This window comes from Ciona intestinalis, chromosome 2, assembly GCF_000224145.3.
Source record: "Ciona intestinalis chromosome 2, KH, whole genome shotgun sequence".
Taxonomy (NCBI): Eukaryota; Metazoa; Chordata; class Ascidiacea; order Phlebobranchia; family Cionidae; genus Ciona; species Ciona intestinalis.
Window position 1 is genome coordinate 4,157,028 of NC_020167.2, and position 25,190 is coordinate 4,182,217.

The 25,190-nt window shown below is 36.2% G+C and overlaps 8 protein-coding genes across 14 annotated transcripts in view; 5 read left to right on the forward strand and 3 right to left on the reverse strand.

Moving 5' to 3' along the window:
- Positions 1–62: 62 nt before the first annotated feature.
- Positions 63–3,120, forward strand: LOC100180371. The gene is made up of 2 exons (XM_002125015.5): positions 63–782; positions 2,105–3,120. The coding sequence occupies exons 1-2, from the start codon at positions 445–447 to the stop codon at positions 2,241–2,243; spliced, it is 477 nt and encodes a 158-aa protein (XP_002125051.1). The 5' UTR covers positions 63–444; the 3' UTR covers positions 2,244–3,120.
- A 1,080-nt stretch (positions 3,121–4,200) lies between these two features.
- Positions 4,201–5,392, forward strand: LOC100175686 (mortality factor 4-like protein 1). The gene has a single exon (XM_002125241.4). It carries the CDS (start codon positions 4,326–4,328, stop codon positions 5,244–5,246), a length of 921 nt encoding a protein of 306 aa, XP_002125277.1. The 5' UTR covers positions 4,201–4,325; the 3' UTR covers positions 5,247–5,392.
- On the forward strand, positions 5,384–7,159 carry LOC100178006 (tubulin-specific chaperone C-like). Its single transcript, XM_002125295.4, has 3 exons — positions 5,384–5,890; positions 5,958–6,216; positions 6,610–7,159. The coding sequence occupies exons 1-3, from the start codon at positions 5,410–5,412 to the stop codon at positions 6,902–6,904; spliced, it is 1,035 nt and encodes a 344-aa protein (XP_002125331.1). The 5' UTR covers positions 5,384–5,409; the 3' UTR covers positions 6,905–7,159.
- A 36-nt stretch (positions 7,160–7,195) lies between these two features.
- On the reverse strand, positions 7,196–11,340 carry LOC100181940. The gene is made up of 7 exons (XM_018817736.2): positions 10,728–11,340; positions 9,846–10,037; positions 9,126–9,325; positions 8,602–8,695; positions 8,243–8,421; positions 7,728–7,930; positions 7,196–7,631 (listed from the first exon to the last, which is right to left on the reverse strand). Exons 2-7 carry the CDS (start codon positions 10,016–10,018, stop codon positions 7,341–7,343), a joined length of 1,140 nt encoding a protein of 379 aa, XP_018673281.1. The 5' UTR covers positions 10,019–10,037; positions 10,728–11,340; the 3' UTR covers positions 7,196–7,340.
- A 480-nt stretch (positions 11,341–11,820) lies between these two features.
- On the reverse strand, positions 11,821–19,482 carry LOC100179618 (rab proteins geranylgeranyltransferase component A 2). Of its 6 annotated transcripts, none has more exons than XR_003397550.1 (15): positions 19,348–19,482; positions 18,956–19,105; positions 17,927–18,038; positions 17,487–17,841; positions 17,136–17,293; positions 16,892–16,977; positions 16,472–16,694; positions 16,211–16,314; positions 15,488–15,624; positions 14,726–14,819; positions 14,398–14,499; positions 13,944–14,125; positions 13,367–13,543; positions 12,651–12,826; positions 11,821–12,616 (listed from the first exon to the last, which is right to left on the reverse strand). XR_003397550.1 is itself a non-coding variant. In XM_026840532.1 (15 exons), the coding sequence occupies exons 1-14, from the start codon at positions 19,394–19,396 to the stop codon at positions 12,707–12,709; spliced, it is 2,049 nt and encodes a 682-aa protein (XP_026696333.1). In that variant the 5' UTR covers positions 19,397–19,482; the 3' UTR covers positions 11,821–12,616; positions 12,685–12,706. The 6 variants fall into 6 exon arrangements, 5 of the variants coding, with proteins under 5 accessions (XP_026696333.1, XP_026696332.1, XP_026696335.1 ...); XM_026840532.1 differs by having other exon boundaries at positions 12,685–12,826; XM_026840531.1 differs by having other exon boundaries at positions 11,821–12,642; positions 12,677–12,826.
- Positions 19,483–19,685: 203 nt separating this feature from the next.
- Positions 19,686–21,135, forward strand: LOC100183519 (cytoplasmic tRNA 2-thiolation protein 1). Its single transcript, XM_002125702.4, has one exon. The coding sequence runs from the start codon at positions 19,839–19,841 to the stop codon at positions 20,880–20,882; it is 1,044 nt and encodes a 347-aa protein (XP_002125738.1). The 5' UTR covers positions 19,686–19,838; the 3' UTR covers positions 20,883–21,135.
- LOC100185889 (histidine--tRNA ligase, cytoplasmic-like) lies at positions 21,127–24,277 on the forward strand. Of its 2 annotated transcripts, none has more exons than XM_002125763.5 (10): positions 21,127–21,258; positions 21,528–21,737; positions 22,084–22,179; positions 22,237–22,359; positions 22,431–22,541; positions 22,859–23,048; positions 23,146–23,273; positions 23,360–23,548; positions 23,615–23,797; positions 23,948–24,237. In XM_002125763.5, the coding sequence occupies exons 1-10, from the start codon at positions 21,172–21,174 to the stop codon at positions 24,149–24,151; spliced, it is 1,521 nt and encodes a 506-aa protein (XP_002125799.1). In that variant the 5' UTR covers positions 21,127–21,171; the 3' UTR covers positions 24,152–24,237. The 2 variants fall into 2 exon arrangements, with proteins under 2 accessions (XP_002125799.1, XP_018673079.1); XM_018817534.2 differs by lacking the exon at positions 21,127–21,258 and adding an exon at positions 21,277–21,440 and having other exon boundaries at positions 23,948–24,277.
- Positions 24,278–24,305: 28 nt separating this feature from the next.
- LOC100178194 (PGAP2-interacting protein) overlaps positions 24,306–25,190 on the reverse strand; it is a 6,467-nt gene continuing 5,582 nt past the window's right edge. Inside the window, exons 12-13 of the mRNA XM_026840530.1 lie at positions 24,381–24,878; positions 24,306–24,345 (exon numbers count right to left, since the gene is read on the reverse strand). Of these exons, the coding sequence (XP_026696331.1) occupies positions 24,644–24,878 (235 nt within the window). The 3' untranslated portion in view covers positions 24,306–24,345; positions 24,381–24,643. The remainder of the gene's footprint in view (positions 24,346–24,380; positions 24,879–25,190) is intronic.

Below are 25,190 nucleotides of genomic sequence, written 5' to 3' on the forward strand. Positions count from 1 at the left end.
TGTAACATCCGTGATATATTCCCATATAGTACGGGTCTGAGACGCGCGCAAGTCTGAGGCAATTAAAGGATGATCTATTTGCGCTAAAATACGACAGCAGTGGCGACCGAACCTAGTTTGTATCGGTGTAGATTATTTGTGAAGTGACGATGACAGGGGTGTTAGTAAGAGCAAGGGCAGAAGGACATGCAGTTGTATAGCGGTACTAAAATAAATCAGATTTAATCGTCAATACGAGTGTGCCGCGAGTGCTATTAGCTTCGTTTCAGTTGAATAATCAATGGAATCCTTTCTTCTGCAGCTGTACCATTGCGAAAAACGCTTGCTCTTGTAGCTGCTGTATACCATCTGTCTGAAAGTTGGCTGGAGAGAGGGCAAGGAATACAAGGTTTGGTATTACTGCAACAGTGACAGTTTTACGTTGTTGTGTGGCTGAGTTTAACAATGCAGAGTACTCCGGGAAACTTCAGCGGCGGTTACGAGTTAGACACCCTGCCGAATTTTCAACCTGCAAGACCGTGGTTTAATCGGGAAAAGTTCAATTTTGACTCCTGGAGCGCAGAACAACCAGACTTGATGCTCTCGGGCTTGTATAAGTTAAGCCTTGTATCAAAAATGCGCATATTTACCATCATGCTCTTCGTGATCGTGCTTCCTTCAGTTATTGTTTTTTGCATCTGTCTTTACAAGGAACGAAAACGGAAGAGGTCACTACTGATGGTTCCATTAGACGACAGGTGGCAAACTCTATCGGAAATGGGACTTCCTGATGCGTTAATGAGGTAAACTATGATGTAAAATTTCTGTCACATAAAGAGATTTTTCAAAACAAATTTATATTGCCATCGCTGGACACGGCACATTGTTTTGTGTAAATTGTAGAAAATAGCGGCCGGTTACAAGCTAATTGCTACATTCACAAAGATTTTTTTTCGCGTAAGCTTTAAACTCATTTAAGTTACTGATGCCATGCTACAGCTATATAGAAGAAGCTTTATATCCCATCACGCACCGATGACACCGTTTTATATTAACAAATTACGAATTCTATCGTTAAAAATGGTTCAGTATATTACATTGAACTGTGACGCTCCGCTTTAACCAATTAATGGAGGCTTGCTGTAGGACGTCAACGCCACATAGATATCGATCAGATTCAACAAAACATGCGTCTATTGCATAAGTCAAGGTCGGGGCACAAAACATTATCAATAATAATAACTAGGCAATGCTTCTGAACCTATTTGGATGACTAATTTAATAAGAATGTCTTATTTGTAACACTTTTAATATTCGTTTACGTGCGTTTAATACGTTTGATATTGATCTATAGTAAGTATAGGTATATAGGCTGTATCTAATTTATCCCATATAAGGTGCGCGTGCTTGAAAAAGAGGAACAAAAGCTGGGTTATATTCGGTTAGCATTGGTCGGCCTATAAGGACATCCTGATTACTGATCCGGTGGTTCAGCTTAAGATAAATTTCATGACCTTTGTCTGGTGTCGTTTTCTCTTCAAGCGATCGATTTAAGTTGTTCTAAATGTGGTATTACACAGAAGCCATAACGTGTGTGTGTAATAAAACAAAATCCAGATTTTCGGCTATGATTTTTTCGGTTGTTAAAACACTTCGTTTGAACATACCAGTTATATACAGAGAAATCACGTGTTTAGGTGCAATTCGCACATTTCCACGGAGCATCATCTTATTGGACACGTTGATTGATTGATTGATTGATTGAGTCCGTAGTTATTATCTCGATGTGTGATATCCACCGGGAGCTTGTTATTTGTTTAATTAGGTAGACGTGTTTCGTAAGACGGCACATGTATTATTTCACACTTTATTTATAGATATGCTGTAGAGAAAAATATATAGTACGGTGGGGTAAGATGGGACACCTTTAGCACATAATATCCAAATATCCGGATCGTGATTTAAACAATTAACAACGGTCCAAGTCGAGAGAATACAGTTTTGAAATTCTTTGAATGTTCTTTATTTACTATAGAACGGGAAAATAAAATGAAACGGTGTTCTATCTACTCACCACCCTCTATACACGTACTGTGTTTTGCAATAAATGGTTTGTGTTTTTCAGGAAGTCAACTCGAACGAAAATGTCGTACGAGTTCGCGCATTCGTCAAGAACGGGTTCTTCCGACCGCAGCCAGCCGGATCTGGGTTTCCGTTCCAACGGTGAAAAACGAGTTTCTTTTCCTTTGGAGGAAATCCCATAGCGGCAGTGGTAAAACAAGGCGCTGAACGATAAGGTCGATGAATGGATTAACGTATCGTTGTCCAACAACCCCCGCGGATGCAATACAATGATCCTGTATTGATCATTAATCAATGATCACTTGATTGAACCGTTAGCAGAACATTGATTAACACTAACGCGACAGCAACCAGCACGATCTCGTCTAGCACTTGGCACACCATAAGATAAACTGCGTATTTTTATGTTTTTGAACTCATTTTATCCAGATCATCCAGTCAAAGTGTAACTTTTATGTTAATTGAACTGTTCGTTTCTGGTCGTTTTCAGTCTTTATATGGAGACCTCCAGGCCCTCGCGTTATCTAGGCTCCTTGTCAAAATGGTTAGCGCGCATGCCTCTAACCAAGAAGGCTCGTGCTGCTACTATTATGGGCGTATGTTTCCTTGGGAAAAGACACTTAACGGCGATTACTTGTCCAAATTGTCAGCCATAGAAAAAAATATAATCTACCACAAAGTAACATACGTGGTAACTCGTAAGCTGACACGTGGTGCAAGTTACTTTTATTCAATCTAGATAAAGTGGTTTCCGTGAGTTTTTTTCTTTTTAAGCTTGAACTCGTTTATGATTTATTGTTTATGTGGCTCCATACATATTTCAATCGTTTAGATTTTCATAATCCATTGTATGGCCAATCGAAATTAAAGTTTGAAAGATGAAAGGGTAATTTGAACCGTTGAATCCATGACATCCCGTGATCATCGATGGTTTCCCATGAGATTCAATCAGATAATGCGATTTTCTACAGTAATTGACCGGTACTCATGATCAATGGTGCTTACATGCCATTTACGAAAGGTCGTATATAAAAATCAATAAAAAAATCGTAAAATTGATGTTCCTTCTTCTTTATTTTTTGATCAAGATGTAATAAACCTATTAACCCATCATTATAAAATGATGTTATTACCACTTGTGTTATTTTTGGTCGATCGAGACTTATACTTGCAAACGACATAATTGTTTCTACAGATGATGGACCTTTGTCCTAAATTGCCGGAGATTAAAAGGTTAAAGCAGTTTAGGTGATTATAGTAGACAATGAGATGTTCATGGTAAAGAGAGACCGTTCCTCTAATGCGTAAAGTTTTGATGTTGGTCGCATAAAAGAATAATCAAGCCTGCTTTTAACCTGGAGTTTAATTAGTGGCTGCTATATTCATACCCGACTTGAAATATATTCATAATATCTGTGGTCTCCTGGGACATTGACATCAAACTGGTATAACTTAACTTTTGGCATAAACTTGATTTTACATTTAATTTGTATAAGGGGATTTTGCATTAAAGTGATTGTTGTCACAGCAAATTATTACCGTCCAGTGCTGTGACTCAAGTCGCCGCCTTTGGGAAACATTAGTCACGTCGAAAAAATATGGTGGGACAATTGGTTCACATCAATCACATGCAGAAAATGAAGGGTGTAGATATATTACTTTTCTTCGCGTACTGGGCAGAGCCATAGAAATACCCCTTTATACGACTCTGGTACTGGGGCAACAACAGTCGTTATAACATGGGTTTTCTGTTTCATACCACTAGTTTCCATGAGTTTCCATATATTTTTTGGTAAGGCGGGATACCATTTATTTATATTGTGACGAACGAAATGTAAACATGTCCCATCTTACCCCAGTCTACTATGTGGAACTTTTTGGGTAATTTTTTTGGCTAAGAAGTTTACACAGCATCATGCTTTGCAATAAAACTAAATTTACACAACTTAGTACAATCATGTAGGATGATGTGCGAACGTTTTATTCGAAATGGTCCCCAAATATTTACAGCGTATGTTGTAGTAGAATTTTATTAAAATACAATTTGGGTTAATTCAAGCTGCCTATTCATGCGTTGCAAATTGTTATTTTTAATGCAAAGTTATATCTGTAGTTAATGGTGTTGTTTGTTCATCTATTGTTTTGTTTATGTACTGTTAAACTAAAATTTGCGTTACTTTTATGTCGTATGAACCTATTTTTTGTCCATCAATTTTAAAATACCTTGCATTTAACAGAAATTACTGCATAGTAAGGTTCAAGAGATGGCGCCAAAAGCTGCGAAGTTTTCAGACGGTGAAAGAGTCTTGTGTTTTCACGGGCCTCTTATGTACGAAGCCAAATGTATCAAGGCAGAAGTCCGTGAGAATGGAAAGGCGTATTTTTATCTTATTCATTACAATGGTTGGAATAAGCATTGGGACGAGTGGGTTCCAGAAGCAAGAGTGCTAAAGTTTAACGACGCAAATCTCACAAAGCAGAAGGATCTATTGAAACAGCATGGTAAAGATAAAGTAAAACGTGGTAAACTTGGAAAACCGGGAAAATTGGAAAAAGATGCACTGGAAAAGTCTAGAAAATTCGAAAGTTCTCCTGTGTCCACTGTCGAGCCGAAAAAGAAAAAATCTCGGATCGATCCGACAGTGGAACCAGAAGAAGCATACACTGCTAAAGTGGAGATAAATATCCAAATTCCTGATCAATTGAAACCAATATTAGTTGATGACTGGGACTTGGTGACAAGGCAGAAGCAAATCTATCAGGTCCCAGCCACGGTAACAGTTGAAGACATCCTTGCCAGTTTTGTTGAGAAAAACACTGATAGTGAAAACTCTGAAAGGAACAGCGCACTTAAAGAACTAAAACTTGGAATAACTGAATATTTCAACGCAATGTTGGGTTCACAATTACTTTACAAGTTTGAAAGGCCACAATATAATGAGTTGCTTGCAAATTTTCCAGACAAGACAGTGTGCCAGTTGTTTGGTATTCCTCACCTTTTGCGATTTTTTGTTCGTATTGGTTCTATGTTGTCTTATACGAATCTGAGTGAGAAAAATGTTGCTGTTTTGGTCGGTTACATGAATGAGTTTCTGACATATGTGCAAGAAAATATCACAACATTTTTTACTGTTTCCGATTACGTTGATGCCCCTGCTGAATATTTTGCTAAAGCTTCCAATTGATTTGTGATAATATGCTATTTTGTTGTGCTGACTGTTTTGTGATTGATCTTCTGAATATCTGTCAATCATATATTGTATCATGTTTGTATAGTTTTCTTACTGCATTCATGCTGCTTTCGTTTTACATTCTCTTTTTTTTGTATAGATCAACCAAGCAGGCAGTATGTCAAATAAACCAGCAGAGTCCATGGTGATTGGAGGTGTTGATCATGATAAAAGGATGGCTAAGATCATCCAGGAGCGACTGGAGGACAGAAACGAGTCTCGAGTATTAAATTTACAACAAAAACATAAAGAAGAAGAAAGCGAAAAAGTAACAGAAGAAAAATCGGATTTTTTTACCCAGAACTTTGAAAAAGAGGCTGCTCTGTTGGAAGAGATGCTTCTTTGCAACGGTATTGAGAAAACTGATCGTTTGTTAGTGGTTGATCATTTTGATGCTATCACTGCTTCCTTTTCTCGCCTTCAAAAGTTCTTCAGTGACTCGATAATGTTTCTGCCCAAGTACAAGTCTCGAAAAGCAAAATCTCAATTGACCGAATTGCAAGCTAAGATCGATTTAAAAAGAGTGGAAATGATACCAAAGAAAAAGTTTGCTTTTAAATCTAAATCAAAAAAAGCTGAACGAAAAACTGAACCAGATGGTAAGTATTGAGAAAATTAGGCTTACTTTTTAACTGCCCAGATTGCCCCTAAATCTCATTTTTTCAGTTGAAACTACCAGTAAACCTGTCAAAACAGCTGGTGAAATAATGATGGCGAAACTGTGCAAAGAATTTCAAGTGAAGGATAAAATGGGTGAAACCATTGAAATGAATGAAAACGAAATCAACCAATGTGATGTCTCAATATCAAATCTTAAAAACTGCACAGTTCGTTTGCGAGGAGCACCAGGAACAGTTCACATCAGTGACGTACAGGAATGTGTCATCTCAATCGGACCTGTATCTGGATCCGTGTTCGTTGACAGGTATTTTGTATGGGTGGGGTCTTCTACTGTTGCATGCTAAAGGAATGAATGATGTAACTTGCTTTATCCTCGCATGGCCGGAAAACGACAATCGTTATAACACAGGTCTTCTATTTCATACACCTCGTGCTAGGCTACGGGTTACCACGTATGTAACTTTGTGGGTGATTATTTGGGTGGGAATAGTTATTACTTTTATGTATGGCTGACAATTTAAACAACCCATTATTGACCACTGGGTTAGAGCAACTGTTAAGTGTCTTATCCAAGAACACATAAACCCACACTGCCACACATAAGATCTTTAAATCATAATTTTTTAATAAAATATATCCAAACCATATTCCAATCAATGTCTGACAAAAAATGACAAATTCCTAACCAATGAACCAGATGCACCGATTCAAGAATAGCAACTGGATGCCAACAATTGAGAGTCCACCATACAAAAAGAACAGACTTTTATCTTCATGTGACGAGCAGGGCGATTATTGAAGACACCACAGAAATCAGAGTCACCCCATATAACCTCAATTACTCGGAACTTGATTCGCATTTTAAACTTAGCGGTCTTGACCAATCAACAAACAACTGGCAAAATGTTGATGATTTTAATTGGTTAGCAATGAGCACGCCTTCTCCTAATTGGTCAGTTCTTGATAAAAATGAACAAAAAGTAGAGTGGTAAAAATTATATTTTTTAATTCTTAATTTGCTGTAATTCTTAATTTCTTCTATTTTTTAAAAACAGTTCCACAGTGTTTCTGTACATTTAATTCAGATTTTCTTAGTTTTTCTGAATATAATGTATATTTATACCATTCCCAAAATTGTTCTGTTCTTTGCTGGTGTGTTAACTGTCATGTTGTAATTGAATTTTAAATCAAAACGCTGTAACCAGTATTCTGTGAAATAAAGATTAAGTAGAACAATTAGAACCATATACAGTTCTAATTTAAATGTTTGGAGCGAAACACACACTTGCGATGTGTAGACCATGAAGTAGTGGCGAAATTTTATAGATAACGTTGTAAACTTTACTATAGGCTACCACTTATTGCAGGTTACGGCCATGTCTAAACACGTTCTACAATTCTCTATGTACAGAATAGCTTCTATAGAACTTAGATGTTCTGCGACCCCTTAATTGGCAAGTGACGTTGCACCTCGACGCATGACACGACGCTCTGACGCTTTACGGTGTTCAGCGCAAAATGGTTGGTGTATACACTAGCTGTTACGGCTGTAGGTGCGGCGCTAGTGCCGCTGGAGCTCTCTCGTCGTTTTGCTTTTGCCGCCGAACCCGAACAAACCAGCAGTCTCCATGGGAACACGAGGTCTTTCCATTGAGCAAAGCAGAGAATTGCGAACCACAGGTTCATGAATTGGTCAACGTCCAAAATTAGCACCGTAACCTATGTTTTCAAACCGAAATTATACCTATTTGAGATTTTCAAAATACATGTTTTAAATAAGAACACACAATGTTATGACTTAATATTATTACCCACCAGTTCGGAGACGTGTCCTTTCAAAAAAGTGATGGCAATGAGTGACGAGAGGTCCGTGAAAATACAAATACCTGTCAAGGCACAACACCGCTTTACCAATGCTTGAGTCTTATTTGTTCTCTTCTGCATTTTGGGATTTCGAACCCGATGTTTTCGAAATCGCTTTTTGCCGACGATTCTTATAAAGAGGGCAAGAAGCGAACCTAAAATTTAGTTAGGATTAATATTATGTCTGTCGCAGACATTTTGTGTCATATTTTCGCGACGGCGACAGTAAAAGTAATTTGCCAAATACGATTGATACACAATTTAAAAGACTTAAAACTCAAAAATATTTTTTAAAAAGAGTGAACAACAGTATATGCTGGAAGTCGTGATGATACGGATTAATGACTTTATGAATGTTTTTTGTTTACTACCAAATGGGATGAGAAAATAGAAAGAAATGTGTCCCATCTTACCCCACAATACCATATTTGCTAGTATTGTTTCATTTATGTCATTAAAGTCCCCACCTTGAACGACAATACATGACATGACACCAATAGATGCGGATGCTGAAAGACCTTCAGGAGCACGGAAGCAACGACCATTGTTCAACCAGTACCCTGTAGTGGTCTTAAAGGGATTAATGACCAACACGACTCCACTCACTGCAGCAAGACCGACAACAAACAAAGTAATATTGCTCCACCTGGTAAACGTGTTTGTGTTAGACACAGGATAATGGTGTTTTAAAATAAACACTAGACGTACGCCATGCATTTTAACCAACGTGAGATAATGTCGTAAACAACGCATTAATCATTTTGAAAATATTGCCAGCCTCGAGCCACTCGCTTCCAATTCCGCATACTTAGGTATTACGCCTTACCATGTAATACAGGTTGTTGCAAGATGCTTAAGTTGCGGCATGTTATAAAGAACTCTCTGTCGTAACCACAAGAAAACTCCAAGTGAAGTAAAACCTATAGGACAAAATGCACGTCAGCATCAAAAGCAACAACTAAAATATATTTACCCAAACAAATACAACATTTATTTGCAAGCCAAACATTTTGTTTGTCCCCATACACATAGAATGTGGTTACATATTCGTATAACAAGCAGCCACAATCTGTCATTCTTAAACGAGCTTTGACAGCTATTTACTAAGAGACATATAGGTGATGAACTGATGGCTTTTCGCTGCTACCGTTGTGGGCGTATGTGTCCTTGAGCAAGACACTCAACGGCAATTTCTTCAACCAGTGGATACTAATCGGTTGTCTAAACACAACCACAATGTACATACGTGATAATTCGAAGCTAGAACGAGGGGTATACAACAGAACGACCTTGTTATAACGGCTGTCGTTTTCCCGCCACGCAAGGGTAAAGCAAGTTACATATACATACCTGATATATGAATAACTCGATTCGCCTTCGCGTAAATGGAGCAGTTTTCCAACAACGCTTCGGTAAAGGCCACGATTTCTGCTAATATAAATTTGCATAATGTTACAGCAGAGTAAATCGTCACTGCAACCACTAGAGAACTGCGGAGCGTTGATCTTGAAGTTGAAGCTCTTCTCCTCAAACTTTTACATATAGAACCGCTGGAAAAACATAATGCGGTTTTAAGGTTTATGGTACAATAGTAGGGTGGGGGAAGATGGTACACCTTTAGCGCATAATATCCAAATATACTGATCGTGTTTTAAACAACAATTATCAACGGTCTACGAAAGTCGTGAAGAAACGATTTAATGATGATTTAAATGTTCTTTGTTTCCTAACAAATGGGGGAGAAAAAAGAATGGAAAGGTGTCCCATATTTCCCCCACCCAGTAAAAAATTGCCAATGATATAGTAGGGTGGGGGAAGATGGGACACTTTTAGCACATAATATTTAATTATCCCGATCGTGTTTTAAAGAATTAACAACGATCTATGAGAGTCGTGAGGATAATTTTTTACTATTTTTTGAATTATCATTGTTTACTACCAAATGGGACGAGAAAAAAAAAGAATCCCACCCTGTATGTTTTTTAAATACAAAGATTTTTTAATATGCAAAAATAATAAAGATATGACATACTATACAACTGTATATCAATATTACTGTATTTCACCTACTTAGTAATTATGCCGTACAGCAGCATTACGAGAACATAAGCTGTGACGAACAGCATCGCGCTTTCTATAACAACAAACGCAATCCAGAATTGATGAGCTTGGAAATTGGAGAAGATTAGTCCGGTTCCATTACGAGCCGTTATTGTGTCGTTTTCCTCATGGCTTTCGTTCATGTTACGGCAGTAAAAAAATCTACAAATGTTGCGATGAAATATTTAGCCGGTAAAATTATTTTAAATGAAACGGTAATTACGCACTGGGAATACATTATATCGTAAATGAAACTTTGTTAAATAATATATCGGTTTAGCGTTACAGTAGCTTATATTTCTGGTATTATATTTGTTGAGAAATGGGTAAAATTGCTATGATAGCCTATATAGTAGGTTGGGGGAAGATGAGACACCGTAAGCATATATTCAAATATCCTGATCGTGTCTTAAACAATTAACAACGGTTTATGAAAGTTGTCGGAATACGGTTTTATAATTCTTTGAATAATCTTCGTTTACTACTCAATGGGGCGAAAAAAATAGAATAAACAATAGAATAAACAGATATAGTAGAAAGGGGAAAGATGGGACACCTTTAGCACATTATATTTAAATATCCTGATCGGGTTTTAAACAATTAACAACGAGAGTCGTGAGGATACGATTTTACAATTCTTTGAATGTTCTTTGTTTACTACCAAATGCGACGAGAAACTGGAACGAAAAGGTGTTCCATCTTCCCCCATCATACTATACCATGTTACCTCATAATTGTGCTTTTAACAATTACCCAAACCTGCGATACAAATGAACCGATGTATCTTATACTCTGCCTAACCTATTTGAATAACTTATACTGTATATACATATTTAATTACTGTGAATATACCTGTTGTGTAGCCTACTTTTTCCGCAGCACGAGATCGTGGATAAAAGCCAAAATCTATAATATACTGATGGTAATTGTGGATATCGACCTGCTTTGCGACATCTAAATTTATTATACGTACAAAAGTTTATTGTAAAACCTTTTATTCTATTCTAGGAGCCTCGCATGTGAAGATCAGCGAAATACGCCCTGCGATAACCACACACTTTATCCTTTAACTGTATCTGCACCAAAGAACCAAACGTTTGCGGGTGCAGTAGTTGTAACAACTAGACCGCCCAACAAACAACTGTCTTATGGGAACTACTGCACCGTCCGAGATGATGTGATGTCTCTGTGAAAGGTCGGCTCAAATTATATACTTTCTGGCAAACAAAAATAATCAAGATACGCCATTCCAGCAATTTCGAAGCCGCGTGGCACGACCGACCACCCCACTCAGGGGCACTGGCACGATTTTAAATCTGAACCGGCCACGACAAGGTCATGGCATGTGTACCGCGGTAAATTTTTTTCACTTTGGTAATTTGCGATAGTTCCGGCTTTGAATATGAGAGCACTTCGGCTGTTGCACCAACAGCGTGGGAGAGCCATGTAAGGATTGGAACCAGGCTTAGGGCGATGTTCTATTTTGCCAATAAGGGTTTACACTAATCCCACGAAACAGTAACAATTAGAAACTTTCTCATTACTCGAATTTATTCAACTAATAGAACTAATCGTCTGTACAGCATCGATGAGAAAAACGATCCAGGAGAATGATAACAACGGAATCAACAAACTTCGCATTTCCAACTTAATCACGGAATCTGAACTCTCACCAGTCTGTGTTCAAGGTCTAAACTAAAACTCTTTTTTCAACAAAATGGAGTCTGATAAGGAAGCTGAAATGCGATTCTGCTCATTTTACTGTTCTTTTTATCCAATTTGTTGCTTGTTTACGTTATCTGGCGACATTAGAAAGCAATTTTGAAGGGACAGAAACACGAAAAATAGGTTGTTTTTTCGGGACTACAACCCTTTGGTATTTGTTGCCGTAGAATGTTTCTGATGACGAGAGACTTTTTTAAGTTGTTCGGAAAAACACAAGGAGTGTATATAAGTAATATTGTATATCATGCAATCTGTGAACGTAATCAGAACCACTATAATTATCATAATGGAAAAAAACGACACAACATGTAGTCGGCCACAGCACGTTAAAATGACAGGTAATACACATGCGTTTAGAGGTGCGTGCATAATCATGGTGACATTGGTTGCTCTCGAGCTTCGATCGAAAATAATAAGCGAATGTAATGACGGCGCTCGGAAGTCGGCCGCCATGCAGAATCGTATTTTCGATCCCGTATATAGTGACGCTACAAGTCAAATTTATTTCAAATTAACTCCGCCTGTTGTTTGTTATTGCAGGGAGCATCGTTGCGGCGGGAGAACCATTAGCATGGCGTAGGTGGAAGCAGTCTGGCATAAAATCACGACGGTACATTGATAGCATCGGTAAGACGCGGGCAGGTGCCGCTTGCGGGTTTATGTTTAGTCGATGTACAGCATGCAAACAATTTCTCATGACTATATGGACACGACATTGGTTTGTGAGTCAACAGCGGTTGATAAACCACTATGTAGCAGATTACATTTTTAAGCACCAGTTTCCTACATGTACAAGAAAACAGAAGAATTCTTTTAAATAAATAAATTAATTTAAAACAAGTAAAACAGATTTCGTTTTATAATAAAACTGCCGATAATATTAAAGTTGCAAGAAGGGTACTTGATTGAAGGTTTGTACACCGAATAATTGGTGGGGTTGCAATTCACTAGTGTGACTGAGATTCCGCCATTGGCCATGCATAGACACTAAGGTGTAGACATGTAGTGAAATAAACGTTGCAGTTTGCATTCTTCATTTCATGTTACGTTATTGCGGTTTGCATTCTTTATTTCATGTTACGTTATTGCAGTTTGCATTCTTTATGTTACATTTCATTTTCATTAGCTTGTTGGGCGTTATGGTCAGCGCCGTCTTCTTCTTGTACAGGTAGTGCATCTTGGACGGCATGTGCATTTTGTGCCATTTCATGAGATTCTGCTGCTGGCTAAAGTAAAACGACGTACAAAAATTGCTGAAAAGTTTTTTTGGGCCCAAAATTTAAGACCACAATGCCATGAACAGTCAGTGCGAAAACATGGAAATTGCAGCCAAACAACCGTTGTTATAACACCACATGTAGTTGTTACAGTGTGGGCGAACGTAACGATATAAACGATGTAGTCGGTATGTGGAAGGTTGGAATAGTGCTTGCACTCAACCCAAATTTGTGCCAAATAGTAAAACGCAATTTTCTGAACAGACAACGAAATTTACGGCAGTGAGTTAAAGTTTTAAAATGTCTTTTTATGCATCCGAAGATGCTGTTTTTATTAAAAAATGTAACAAATCAAAACCAAGTTTAACAATATTTTACCTTAGTAAACAATAAACATTTAATCCTACAACCTGTGTGACATCATTGATTAGAAAAAAAGATCAAAATTTTAAACAATAAAATTGTTTAATATGCCTCTGAACAGAAGACTAAACTTTTAAATATTTAAATCAAGTCGTTTTAATTGTTCAACATATTTGTTCAACCTACCTCATTCAAGTCTTCCTCTTCTTCCTCCACATAATCCCCTCCTCCATCCTCCGGAGTAGGAGAGATGGTGTCATTGTTCTCTGTGTTGTATCCTTCATCAAAAACAATCTCCTCCGGATCAGGAGCGCGTGGCAAGAAGTCTTCACCAGGACAAATCCTCAGGAAGACCTCACGAGCCTGAGAAAAAAATTTCAATAAAAAAAAAAATTCTGTCGAAAACTAAAGTTATAATTGCAGTGAAGAAATATGCTCTGCAGTTGGGTTGAAATAAGGTACAAACTTTAACTAAGTATTTTGGTGTTTAACTCTTTTAGCAAATAAAATTATGGCATGAGAGTTTAATGTAACTAACAGTTTGGGTGAAAATAAAATACCAACTTTAACTGAGTATTCTGGACGTTTAAGCACACAAAATTAAGGTTTTTAGTGGTAAAAAAACAAACAAACAGGTTAAGACTTTAGATTTCAGATTTAAATTGTAATGTTACTGATTTGAAGTGTTATAAATTACCACGGCAATAATGAATTTAACCAACAAAAGAAAACATTAAACTTCAAAAAATCACCCACAACCAACCTCGTTCATTGCTCGATCGAACCCAAGATCCATTCGTGGTCCTTGCAGGGTTATAACATTAGGTGGCAGTGTGGAGTTGTCAGTGTTAGTGTCGGTCATGGTAAAGTGACACGACCATAAAATAACTGGTTTTCGTGACTGGCTGTCTTCTCCACCAACTTCTGGTTTAATGTTGGTTTCATCTAAATTAAGACAATTCTTTACGTTTTTTTTAAAAGGCAATTTTTTAGGTTGTTTTTCACAATTTTTTTTTGTGCAATAATTTGTAAAACAAATTTTAACAAAAAATTTTGGGGGGGGATACCCAGTACAAGACAATTTAAAAAAATAATTTTTGGAAAATAAATTAATGGTAATTAAAAAAAATACATTTAAAAATTATTTTTTTGGGTAATTTAAGAACCTAGGCATAATAGGAAACTTTTCTCAGGTACATTGTCTTAGATTTACATACCATTTGCAGTTCCACTAAACACAATTTCCTCCATTGCCTGGAATCTCTTTTTAGGAGAATCAGTGACGTCATCAGTTCTTTCCATTGCCCCATGCACAACATCTGTAGTAACATATGTAACATATTTTTAAATGATTATTTAATAGATTTTGAATGCTTTTACTGTAAAGTCATATTTAATGGGAGACCGAATAAAAAGGTAATAAATAATTTTTCTTTGTACATTTTGACATTTTTTTTGCAAAATTTTTTTAAATTAAATATTTAATAAGAAGTACCCAATAGAAGACCACTATAGTGATAAACCAAAAATGAAATAAAGGCTTACAATTATTCTTTGGGCAGACGCAACAGAGTGGTCCCGCTTCAATAAGTCGAACAGCAGGGTTGTCGCACATTGGGGGGATGGTGACCAGAGATACCTGGATGATTTTAAAAATATGGTTTTAAAAAGGTATTGTAAATGGTAGTGAGCAGAGGCGCACCCCGAACAAAAAAAGGGGTTCAATTTTTAAAAATATAAGGGGGGTTTTATTGTAAAAAATAAGGAGGATTTCAACTTAAAATAAAAAATAAGGGGGTTCAATTTAAAAAAATAAGGGGGGTTTCAATCTAAAAAAATAAAGGGGATTTCAACTTAAAAAAGGGCATTTTAATCGAAAAAAATAAGAAGGGAGATTCAATTTACAAAAAAACAACAACTTTTTTTTAAAGTGGGTCGCAAACCTTAAAGCCCCTTCTGGCTTCGCCACTGGTGGGGGAGTGAAATAAGAAAACTAGGTGACAATAATGAAACACATACAAGTGGTTAACTAGATATTGTATTAACAGGGATTGAGGTACCACTGACTATGCATCCACACTTAAAGATAACTAGAAAGTATAGGCCTAATCATCAGTTAGAGAAGAAAATGAACAAAAAACTGTTTTATATTTAAAGTGTTTATACAAATCAGACATCATGATACACCGGATCAAGAACAAGGCTCAATTCTTATAAAAAAAAACTTGTATTTGTGCAAAATATTTGTATTTATAATAAAAATTTAGGTTTAAATACAAAAAAAATTAAAATTAATATAAATTCAACCTGTTCTGCATCAGATTTGGAAACAGTTGAGTCGATAACATAGATCGCGCGATCCACTGATGATGTGGATGTTGTGTTTGCTCCATGAGGAAGATTTAAATCATCAAGGATCAAAGTTCCACATCGTATCTTCTGACCTGTTGCAGGTTTAATTATAATTTAACTGGGGGTCTCCGGGTTTACAAGGAAGTTTTTTTTAGAAGGCCCCTCTTATTATTTTCTGGGCCACTGCTAATTTTTCAAATTTGAAACAAAGGAATCAGGTGAGATATAGCTTAAGCATTTAATAAGGTTTAAAGTATTGTATACTGTAGCCATACATTTGTAACCGGAGCCACTAGTTTTTGTGCAAGGTGCCGAATGTTTGCCTTTTCTGACCTAAACTTTAACACATACTTAAATATGGGGAATTTTTCTCAGTACAAGAGTATTTAGGACTTTAGCAGTTGGTCCAAAAAGGTTTACATTCATTTTTTACGTAAAAAAACAATTTATTTGTTCTTTGCGTAAAAATGAAGAGAAATACGTAAAGGCAAGTTTTTGTTTTAAAATCATAAGACCAATATATATTTGCTACAAAATTTCTAAAAAATTTCTATAATAATATATATACCCCTTAATTTGGGTGCTCAGTAGTCGTAAGATAATCGGAAGCTCATTATCCGGAAAGTCTGTTTGTAACATATTTGTCATGTTTTTACTTTAATAAGATTTAATACTAACCAGTGTTATCCACTATGGCAGTACATCTGCCTGTTGTCTTGTCCTTTATAAAACCAACTGCATATCGTCGCAGGCAAAATGTTCCCCCAAATACAGCACTGAACCTGGAAAATGTTCTTATGTTTTTTTCGTGGAAAATATTTAAAAATTTTCAACAAATAAAAATATCAATTTTATTTTCAATAAAAATGCAAAATTCATGGTAAAAAAATGAATAAAAAAGTTAAATTCATTGAAAATTTCAATAAAAATGTTAAAAACCTGCAAAATGCTTGGGGTATTTCTCCTACTCCATAACTTGGCCATAAAAACGCACTGTTGCCATATCGACCAAGTGAATGTAGGAACTTGTGTGTGGCAGCCAGTCCATCAAGTGTTGATGTGGTCTCACTAACCATGGCAATCGAATAAAGAACAAAATGTTGAGCTTTCAAACTTAATCGACGAGATGCAAGAAATTCAATGAAAGTTTTCTCCCTAAAGTCTGGAAATATATAGAATATATTTTTGAAAAATATGAATAATTAAATTTGAAAATGTAGTTCTGTTCAGCCTTGTAAGCTACAAATAGGGTATTTTTGTGTATATACTGAAATTTGAATTGTTTAAGCAAATTTGAATTTTTTGATAAAATAATATTTTTTGATATTTTTTATATTTGGTGATTAAAAAAGAACTTGCTTTGGTACTCTTGCTCATGATCTTTGTAGTTGGCACAAAGCGTGAAAAGTCTCATCAGTATCCTTTTCTCGACCACACTCACAAACCTGGGAAAAACACAGTTGTTATAAAAGTATAAGTTTTTAACAATTCTACAATTTAGTATATTATACTTCATTTGAAGCATGCCATAGAATTTGAGATTTAGGTGCGAATTAACCCTTTAAAAAAAGTGTTTCTAAAGTTTTTAAGGATGAAAACTAACTTGCTGCTGAAAACATCGGCACGTGAACATGGGACGCGCTGAAGTTCTTTACTTCCATCAAGAAAGGTGAGAGTTCTTGTGACGTTTCGAAATTCAAGATATCGCGACACATTCGATTGAATAAGAAGTTCAACCAACAATCCACGAGAAAACATCACCTGAAGAGAATGATTCTTTAAAACAGGGTGAATGTATATACCCCAACAATGGTAGTAGCATCGAGCATTGAACCAATAACCGCTGGGTTAGAGGCAGGTGCACTAACCACTTAGCCATTAATAGCTTCTGCCATGAATTTTAAAACAGATATAGCAAGTTATGTTATATATATACTTGAAAATACCAGTTTACCTTTGGAGATAAATCTAAGTTGTAATGTCTCCATTGTTTGTAGAAATCTTCAGATAGTGGAAATCTTGGTTTAACTACTTCAGAAACATCAACTTTTTCTTTAGTTTTAGCTTTGTCCAATTCCTGCGTTAATTCTTTTTCCTTCTCCACTGAATCACCATCACCCTGGGTTGCTGGATCATTACAGTTTTCCACTTTGGGGCTTTCTTCCCTTTTTTGAACCTCTTCTGATATAGGAGTCTCTCCAGATTTAAGACTGTCATCTGGTTTGGAAGCGCAGGATTGTTCGACTACGTCTGATTGACAGGTGTCCACACATGGTGAAGATGACTGGGCGGGTTCTTCATTTTTTTCACTAAAACGTATAAATGGTAACAAGTTAATTCTACCAATGACCATTTTTTATTGTACATCAATAGAAATTTTAATTAACCACTGACCTGCGTTTTAAATAGCAACTGTATTCTGCTTTTGTGATAAAATTTTTGTTTTGCAAAATTGGAACAAATTCTTCATCTTCAGAGACTTCAATGTTGCTTGTTTCTTCACCATCTTTATTTAAATATTATAGAATATAAATTTAAACAATCATGGCAAATCATAGTTAAGTTGAACAAAATATAAAAAAAATTATGCATCCAATAATGCATATGCATGTGTATTCTTTGTATATGTGTCTTAAAATACCATATTATATAAAAATGTGTATGGTGTTTGGTTCAGAATTAACATTATTAAAGTTGGATTACATTTTACATGATATTAACATCGGAAAGAATTAGTTATTTGAAAAATTGATCTTCCCTTATTTATCCTGGTGTTGTGTGGTAAGGCACCTCATGCTCACTTATGAGTTACCACCTTTGTAATCTCCATTTTTTTTCTGTCCTAAATGCAATTTGAAAGAAGTTTTTGTGCTCACTGAATTGAAACTATATCCGTTTTGTGTCTTCCCAAAAGACACTTATACCCTTTTTGCATGGTCACTTTCATGCGCGTAAGTACTCGCATATTTACTCGCAAAAACAAAGTTAACACGCATAACGTCATAAGCGTGTCATCTGCTGTAGGAGGTTGGTTGTTACTCGCATTAAGCGAGTAAAGAAAAGTAAGGTGAAAGTACAGTTTTACTTTTATAAGCCTAATCTTTTTCGGGTATTAATTTTATAGGTTTTCATTGGTAATAGCACCATAAAGTATTAAAACTTATTTTATAAACTAGATTTAATAATATTGCTGTAAAGTAAGCTTACTCAATGTTGATACGCGCATAAACCAATGACCATGCAAAATAACGCGGTTAACGAGTTATCATATGACGAGTTAATGCAGATCGTTATTCGCATTAACTTTTTACCATGCAAAAAGGGTATTATAGACCTAGTGTTAGCTGCTCGACCCTTAAACCAGGTATAGTCTGGTTAAAGTTGAGCAATAAAATCACCATGGTACCAAAAGTATTCATTGACCTGCACTATCATATGGATTTTGAAGAAATGTTTCGACCGATTTTATGTTAAAAGAAGACCAACTTCCACCATAGTAATCATTTCGATCAAGATGGAGAACCTTCTTGTCTACCCGGGATAATGCTCCAGACACAACAGCTGCTGGCAATCCTATATTGACACACAATTATGCTAATTAGGATATTTCACTCAAACACATCTATACCCATTTGTGTTTTATTGTATCAATTATTATTGGGTTATTGAGATTTCAATCAAGGAAATAATTTTATTCATACAGTTAAACTAATGCTGGCAAAAAGATCTGTTACATAAAATGTAAAATAAAAGTATATAGGCTATATAAAACAGTCAGGTTAGCATGGTTGCTGCCTGAAAAGATAATCGCATACCTGTTCCTATTATAATCACATCAAAATCATCCGGCAGTGCTTCGTTCATATTGTCTCAATTAACTGATCCAAAAAGGATATGTAGTTGGGTGATTTTAACTATTACATACACACGGCAAAAATACCAAAGTTAAATAGAAAGATATAGATTTGTGTATATCTTTACGGATGGCCGAGTTCTGGGTCACGTGCGTAGACAGCGACTACGGATTACATCATCAACAGTGCATACACGTGAAATATTTCGCGATTTGTAAATGTGATTACATCAGTCATTTCATAAAGGGTAATGTGTTTAATTTAAAACATTTATGTGTTATATTGTTTTATGTTGAAATCGTGACTAATTCGTGTTTTAGTATATGTATTATTGTTATTATTTTAGTATAGACTTATAACTCATTTAGTGAACTTTTATATAGTTTATTTACATTTTTACCAAGTCTAAAGCTGTTGTAGATTGTAATTTTTAGAAACTTATTTACGTTATCATGCCGATAATATGTCATGTTTGTAACGATAAAAAAGCGTTGCTGAAGCGTCCGAAAACTGGTCATGCTTTATGCAAGGAATGTTTTTATTGGGCGTTCGAAAGTGAAATCCACCACACCATAGTTACTGGAAAGTTGTTTAAGGAGGGAGAAATTGTAGCCATCGGTGCATCTGGCGGTAAAGACTCTACTGTGCTTGCACATACACTGAAAGTGCTCAATGAGCGATATAATTACGGATTAGATTTGCGACTTTTGTCGATTGACGAGGGCATCACTGGGTATAGAGATGACTCCCTTGAAACAGTGAAGCGAAACCAACAAGAATATGACCTGCCTCTCACCGTTTTATCATACGAAACTTTATATGGTTGGACCATGGATGCGATTGTGAAGAAAATAGGGAAGAAAAACAATTGCACGTTCTGTGGGGTGTTTAGGCGGCAGGCTCTGGACAGAGGAGCTATGATGCTAGGGGTAAACAAGATCGCAACCGGACACAATGCAGATGATATTGCTGAAACGATCCTAATGAACATTTTACGAGGTGACATTGCCCGTTTAAAGCGTTGCACTGCAATTATCACTGGTGATGATCCAAGTGGGATACCTCGTGTCAAGCCTTTTAAATACACCTACGAAAAAGAAATCGTGGCGTATGCTTACTTTAAAAAACTTGATTACTTTTCTACAGAGTGCATCTACTCACCAGATGCATACCGTGGGCATGCGCGAGCTTATTTGAAAGACCTTGAATCCATTCGACCGAGTACAATAATAGACATCATTCACTCTGGAGAGATGCTTTCAGTTTGTCAAGGCGTTAAACTACCAAGTCAACTGAAATGCGTTCGGTGCGGCTATATCTCATCCAACGAACTATGTAAAGCTTGCATTCTGCTCGAGGGTCTAAACAAAGGCAAACCCAAACTTGGGATAGGCAAAACAAGTAAAGTTACTCAACAATTAAAGTTGTCAAAGAGCGAAGAAGCTTCCTGTTCTGGAGGTTGTAACAAAGCAGGGGGTTGTGGCAGCAAACCCTAACACAAACAACATAAAATTCTGTTATTTATGTTCTTGTACCATTGAAAGATACCATTATGTTGTTTTGTTCTACCTAGTGGTGGTAATTTTATCTTTTATCTCTTTTATTCTTGTCACATAATACTCATTAAAAAATGTTGATATAATTAGTCTAAAAAGATTTTGTTCGGGTATTAGTTTGGATTTTGGTATGTTCGGAACTTGATTTGTGAAAATAAGTGTTTTGATTAAATTTTCAATGTGAAAATTGCAGTACATAACAAATAGACTAGTTTTTGCTTTAAAAACCATGGATTGTGGTGCAATAAAGGAAGAAATTCGTAAGCAGGGTGAAATTGTTCGTCAACTGAAAGCTGAGAAATGTGATAAACAAAAGGTAATGTTGATCAAAACTTTCAAATTCTTTTGCAGACTGTTAGATGTAGATTAAAAATGACCTCTTACTGTGTACGCCATTCTGTAATTCGTTGTGTAAAAAGTTTTTTGCATCCAAACACGAAAGCCTGCCTGCAGCGTTGCCAAAATCTGTGTTTTAAAGCAGAAAGAAGCATTTTCGAGGTGAAATATTTTACATGGCGACTAAAAACGCAACTTTTTTCACCAATATTCTATTAACACTGCCACAAACCTATATCATTGTTTTAGATTGATGAGGAAGTGGCCAAGTTGCTGGCACTGAAAGCTCAGATTGGAACAGAACCTGTAGCTCAGAAATTCACATTGAAGACACCAAAAGGAACAAGAGACTATGATCCTAAACAAATGGCAATTCGGGAGACTGTGTTTGATACTGTAGTTCGATGCTTCAAGCGTCATGGAGCATCCACCATCGATACTCCTGTATTCGAATTGAAGGTTAGAAATTCCAATGTTATTTTATTTGTTTGCATGGTGGTGTTCTAACTTAAATTTGTCTTTGGATTAAGGAATAAGAGAAAACATTGACTTTGTTAAAAAACGTTATAAAATTAAACATTTACTGCGTATGTGGTACGCCACACGGCCACACGGGCATTGTGTATCTCTGCTCTGCACATAATATGCAAGTGCGTTAATTACCTTTTTACGTATACGTATAAGTAGTTGACATTTGTAACTCTAAGTTTGCCCAAACCTGAATTAACAAAACTTAGACCTTTGCAGTACATTAATGGCCAATGTCGTATTTAAAATCTTATGCCGAGTAAAAATATCGTTTTAGGAAACACTAACAAACAAATACGGAGAAGACAGCAAACTGATTTACGATCTGAAAGACCAAGGAGGTGAAATGCTATCTCTACGATATGATTTAACTGTAAGTTTTGATGAAATATACCAAAAAAATTAATGTGTTTAATACATGTATACACAGGTGCCGTTTGCAAGGTACATGGCAATGAATAACATACAAACCATCAAAAGATATCACATTGCGAAAGTATACAGACGTGACAACCCAGCAATGACTAGGGGAAGGTATAGAGAATTTTATCAGGTCAGTCAGATGGTGATGCATAATGTTCACCCAACCCTTTATTGTTTATTCTTCTAACCCTTGTTTTGCAGTGTGACTTTGACATAGCTGGTCACTACGATCCCATGATACCAGATGCCGAGTGCTTGAGAATTGTTTCAGAAATTCTGTCCGAGCTAAAACTTGGGGATTTCGTCATAAAAGTTGGTGCATATTTTAAACAAATGAATATAACTTACTTTATACTCTCGTGGCTGGAAAACTACAGTCGTTCGACTCGTTATAACATGGGTGTTCTGTTTCATACACCTCCTGCCAGCTTACGAGTTAGGAGTTACAAAGTATGTTACTTGTCTGTGATTATGTTTTAGGTTTTTTTAAACATGATGTTTATAATTTTATAAATTTAACAATGTTTAAAAGTACGTTAATTAATAGCAGAAATAATTAATAGCATAATAACAGAAAAATCTAGCAGATGGTTTAGCTTTTATAATGGGTATATACTGCAATACCGCAGGTCAACGATCGGAGAATTTTAGATGGAATATTCGCTGTATGTGGTTGTCCAGATGATAAGTTCAGACAAGCTTGTTCTGCTGTAGACAAGCTTGATAAACTGCCTTGGTCTGATGTTAAAGCTGAAATGTTGGAAAAAGGTCTAACAGAAGAATCATGTGACAAGATTGGAAGTTACGTGCAGATGGCTGGTAAGGGTTGAAGTTGGAGATCCATCAAGATTTAAAATGGTTTTATACATTTATGTTTCTACATTAAATTGGAACATCTTGTTCACTTTTTCTTTAGGTGGATTGCAATTGGTAGAAAAGCTTCTATCTAATGAAGAGTTGAATCAAAACAAATTAGCACTTGCTGGTTTGACGGACATGAAAGTTTTGCTGCAATATTTGGACTTGTTTCAAGTCACAAACCGGGTAAGAACAAGTAAACAAATTATCTTGAAGTTTGAATGTATGATGCAAGTTCCTACAACGTTTAATTATTTCCATCTTATATTTAGGTCCAATTTGATTTGAGTCTTGCAAGAGGCTTGGATTATTACACTGGACCGATTTTCGAAGCGATATTGCTTGGTAATCAAGATGCAAACAAAGAAAGGGTGAAGGGGGAAACTGTGGGTGTGGGGTCAATTGCTGGTGGAGGAAGGTATGATGGATTGGTGGGAAGTTTTCATCCAAAAGGAAAATCTGTAAGTCATTTGATGCAATGCTGGGTGTGATTAAATAGAAGTAACATACTGTGTTTGTGGTGTCAGGTTCCATGCGTTGGTGTGAGCATAGGTGTGGAACGTATATTCTCCATTATAGAAGCAAATATTAAGAAAGAGAAAGGGAAAACGAGGACAAACGACACTCAAGTTTTTGTTGCCTCCCCACAAAAAGGGTTCGTGGAAGAAAAAATGAAAATCATAAACGAACTTTGGAACGCAAATATTAAGGTAGTCTGAGTATTAAATGCAAAACAACATTTAGGTGAATCTGAAATATGTCCTTCGAAAAAGTGTGGCGCAGCTTAATTTAAATAACTGTTCTAAAATTAAAAAAAAGCCCTCACACACAGGATACAGCATCTTATTTTTTGTATCTAGGCAGAAATGTCGTACAAGAAGAATCCAAAGATGCTCAACCAGATGCAGCATTGTGAGGAGAGCGGAATCCCCCTCGCAGTGATTGTGGCATCCGGAGAACTGGATGCGGGAACAGTGAAGATCAGGAGCGTGGGATCCCGGGAAGAGAGGACAGTGGATCGGAGCAAAATGGTGGACGAGTTGAAAGAGATGATCAGAAGTTGATGTTGTTGGCTTTATGTTGTAGATGTTGCAGTGATGTACTTGAGTTGTTGCAATAAATATTTAAAGTGTAGGTAATCAGAACAATATTCCTATGTTCTCTTGTAATAAATTCTATATTTACCTTGATATTACTGAACACTGGCAAAACAGAATATTTTGTATTGAAAATGAAATTTTATTCATACACTTCATACCTGAAACTTTCTAACATTATTCATACACTTCATACCTGAAACTTTCTAACATAAATATAGTTACAAATTAAAACTTAAAGCAACTAAACATCAGTAAAGGACAAAATTAAGGGTACTGATGTTTTTTTGTCAAATTACACTTCAAAACATCAGTGTCTACTCTGATTGTCTGCATAGCAGGATATATAATTTTGCTTGGCTAAATAAAAGACATGGCCTTCATTTGAAAATGACATTTAGTGCACAGTTTCTCAAATAAGTTAATAATTATAATGGTTTCTCAGTTAGGGGTCTTCAGCTAGGGAGTGAAATATTTAGGCGTGCTCACATGAAAGTGGTGGCCTGTGCCATACCAGTTCCCAACGTGGTATTTTCCAAACACATCATTAAATTGAACAGAGTGTGGAATATTTTTTGTGGAGGTTGTGGTCTTAGTATTGTCCTTAAAATTTTTAGAAGAAGGTATTCTCCATCTTGCCATTTGTAGTTCAGTATCACTCAGTCCACCATGAGATATACGTGCATAACCAAGCCTGTGAAGAACCCATGGTAAGATGAGTTTGTGTCTTTAAGACGTTAAGTTTGACACAAAACAAAGAAGGAATTGTGAATTAACCCAATCCATAGAAAAAAAACACCAAAATTTCGTCGAATGAGCACCAATGCACCCTTTGTAGCTGCTGTATGCAGTCTAACATTCCCAGCTATAGATTTACTAATGAAATATTGATTTACGCATCTCTCAATACGTGCCTATGATACAGATCGCCCTGCTGTGCCTTAACAAGCTTTTAATTGTATTTTATACGTTAACACAAAAGCTACGGCTAAAACCCCCCTAAAAA

Coding starts and splice junctions, on each gene's coding strand:
- LOC100175686 (XM_002125241.4), top strand. CDS start 4,326: ATGGCGCCAAAAGCTGCGAAGTTTTCAGACGGTGAAAGAGTCTTGTGT.
- LOC100183519 (XM_002125702.4), top strand. CDS start 19,839: ATGCCGATAATATGTCATGTTTGTAACGATAAAAAAGCGTTGCTGAAG.
- LOC100180371 (XM_002125015.5), top strand. CDS start 445: ATGCAGAGTACTCCGGGAAACTTCAGCGGCGGTTACGAGTTAGACACC. Junction 783..2,104: donor CTTCCTGATGCGTTAATGAG/GTAAACTATGAT, acceptor TGTGTTTTTCAG/GAAGTCAACTCGAACGAAAA.
- LOC100181940 (XM_018817736.2), bottom strand. CDS start 10,018: ATGAACGAAAGCCATGAGGAAAACGACACAATAACGGCTCGTAATGGA. Junction 9,326..9,845: donor CTGTACGGCATAATTACTAA/GTAGGTGAAATA, acceptor ATGTTTTTCCAG/CGGTTCTATATGTAAAAGTT. Junction 8,422..8,601: donor GCAACAACCTGTATTACATG/GTAAGGCGTAAT, acceptor CACGTTTACCAG/GTGGAGCAATATTACTTTGT.
- LOC100185889 (XM_018817534.2), top strand. CDS start 21,315: ATGACCTCTTACTGTGTACGCCATTCTGTAATTCGTTGTGTAAAAAGT. Junction 21,738..22,083: donor CTCCTGTATTCGAATTGAAG/GTTAGAAATTCC, acceptor ATATCGTTTTAG/GAAACACTAACAAACAAATA. Junction 23,274..23,359: donor TGTTTCAAGTCACAAACCGG/GTAAGAACAAGT, acceptor TCTTATATTTAG/GTCCAATTTGATTTGAGTCT.
- LOC100179618 (XM_026840532.1), bottom strand. CDS start 19,396: ATGAACGAAGCACTGCCGGATGATTTTGATGTGATTATAATAGGAACA. Junction 17,294..17,486: donor ACTTAGATTTATCTCCAAAG/GTAAACTGGTAT, acceptor CATTCTCTTCAG/GTGATGTTTTCTCGTGGATT. Junction 16,315..16,471: donor ATACCCCAAGCATTTTGCAG/GTTTTTAACATT, acceptor AACATTTTCCAG/GTTCAGTGCTGTATTTGGGG.
- LOC100178006 (XM_002125295.4), top strand. CDS start 5,410: ATGTCAAATAAACCAGCAGAGTCCATGGTGATTGGAGGTGTTGATCAT. Junction 5,891..5,957: donor ACGAAAAACTGAACCAGATG/GTAAGTATTGAG, acceptor TCATTTTTTCAG/TTGAAACTACCAGTAAACCT. Junction 6,217..6,609: donor GGATCCGTGTTCGTTGACAG/GTATTTTGTATG, acceptor CCAATGAACCAG/ATGCACCGATTCAAGAATAG.